The sequence below is a fragment of the Arachis ipaensis genome, chromosome B09 (genome assembly GCF_000816755.2).
Source record: "Arachis ipaensis cultivar K30076 chromosome B09, Araip1.1, whole genome shotgun sequence".
Taxonomy (NCBI): domain Eukaryota; kingdom Viridiplantae; phylum Streptophyta; class Magnoliopsida; order Fabales; family Fabaceae; genus Arachis; species Arachis ipaensis.
The window spans coordinates 15352794-15353443 of NC_029793.2; the positions used below are offsets into that span (position 1 = coordinate 15352794).

General features: G+C 34.2%; 1 protein-coding gene across 2 annotated transcripts in view; it reads right to left on the minus strand.

Annotated features, from left to right (window-relative positions):
• LOC107617335 (U1 small nuclear ribonucleoprotein C) overlaps positions 1-650 on the minus strand; it is a 3034-nt gene that overhangs the window by 2001 nt on the left and 383 nt on the right. For both annotated transcript variants that reach the window (XR_001614905.2, XM_016319077.2), the window contains exon 3: positions 567-609. Coding sequence is in view for 1 of the 2 variants with exons in the window: in XM_016319077.2 (XP_016174563.1) it covers positions 567-609 (43 nt within the window). In the remaining variant the exon portion in view is untranslated. The remainder of the gene's footprint in view (positions 1-566; positions 610-650) is intronic.

The following is a 650-nucleotide window of genomic DNA, read 5'->3' on the forward strand; positions in this document are numbered from 1 at the left end:
TAGACCCAGGATTAACAATTGACTTCGTTTTAAGACTTTTTTACCAAAAACTTTGGCCATCTTGTGCGTTATTGTAAATATTCACATAGCTAAAAAAGAGTAGGGCTATGTTAGGCAATCAGCACCAATAAAAGGTGTTGGGTTAAATCATCATGAATATTGTTCAACTATGTGATTTACTCGAGATTTTGTCAAGTCTTGATAAATGCCGTATCCAATTCATCAACTCATCTACAACTGATCTTTACAATATCGTAACATCTCCATTTGACAAATTTCGAACACCACCTAATCAGCAGAGTAGTGTTCTTATATGTTTTCACTACGACATAATGTGAATCACAATGCGCTATTTTCAAATACATTTTAATAAATGGGTAAAACAAAGAAAGCGATTTAATATACAAAAGAAAACCCTACTTTCTTTCCATTGCCCCACCAAATTTCAACAAGCAATATCTCCATTGACAACTTATTACGAAAGGTGGACTATAGCAATTCGAAACCATCAAAATGAGGTTCAAAACCACCATTCACCGATGAAATAAATGGGAGAAGAAACTTACAGAATCGTGGGTTAAGTAGGTATCACAGTAGTCACAGTAGTACCTGCAAAAAGAAGGAATTGTTAAACTCATTCACAAAAGAAG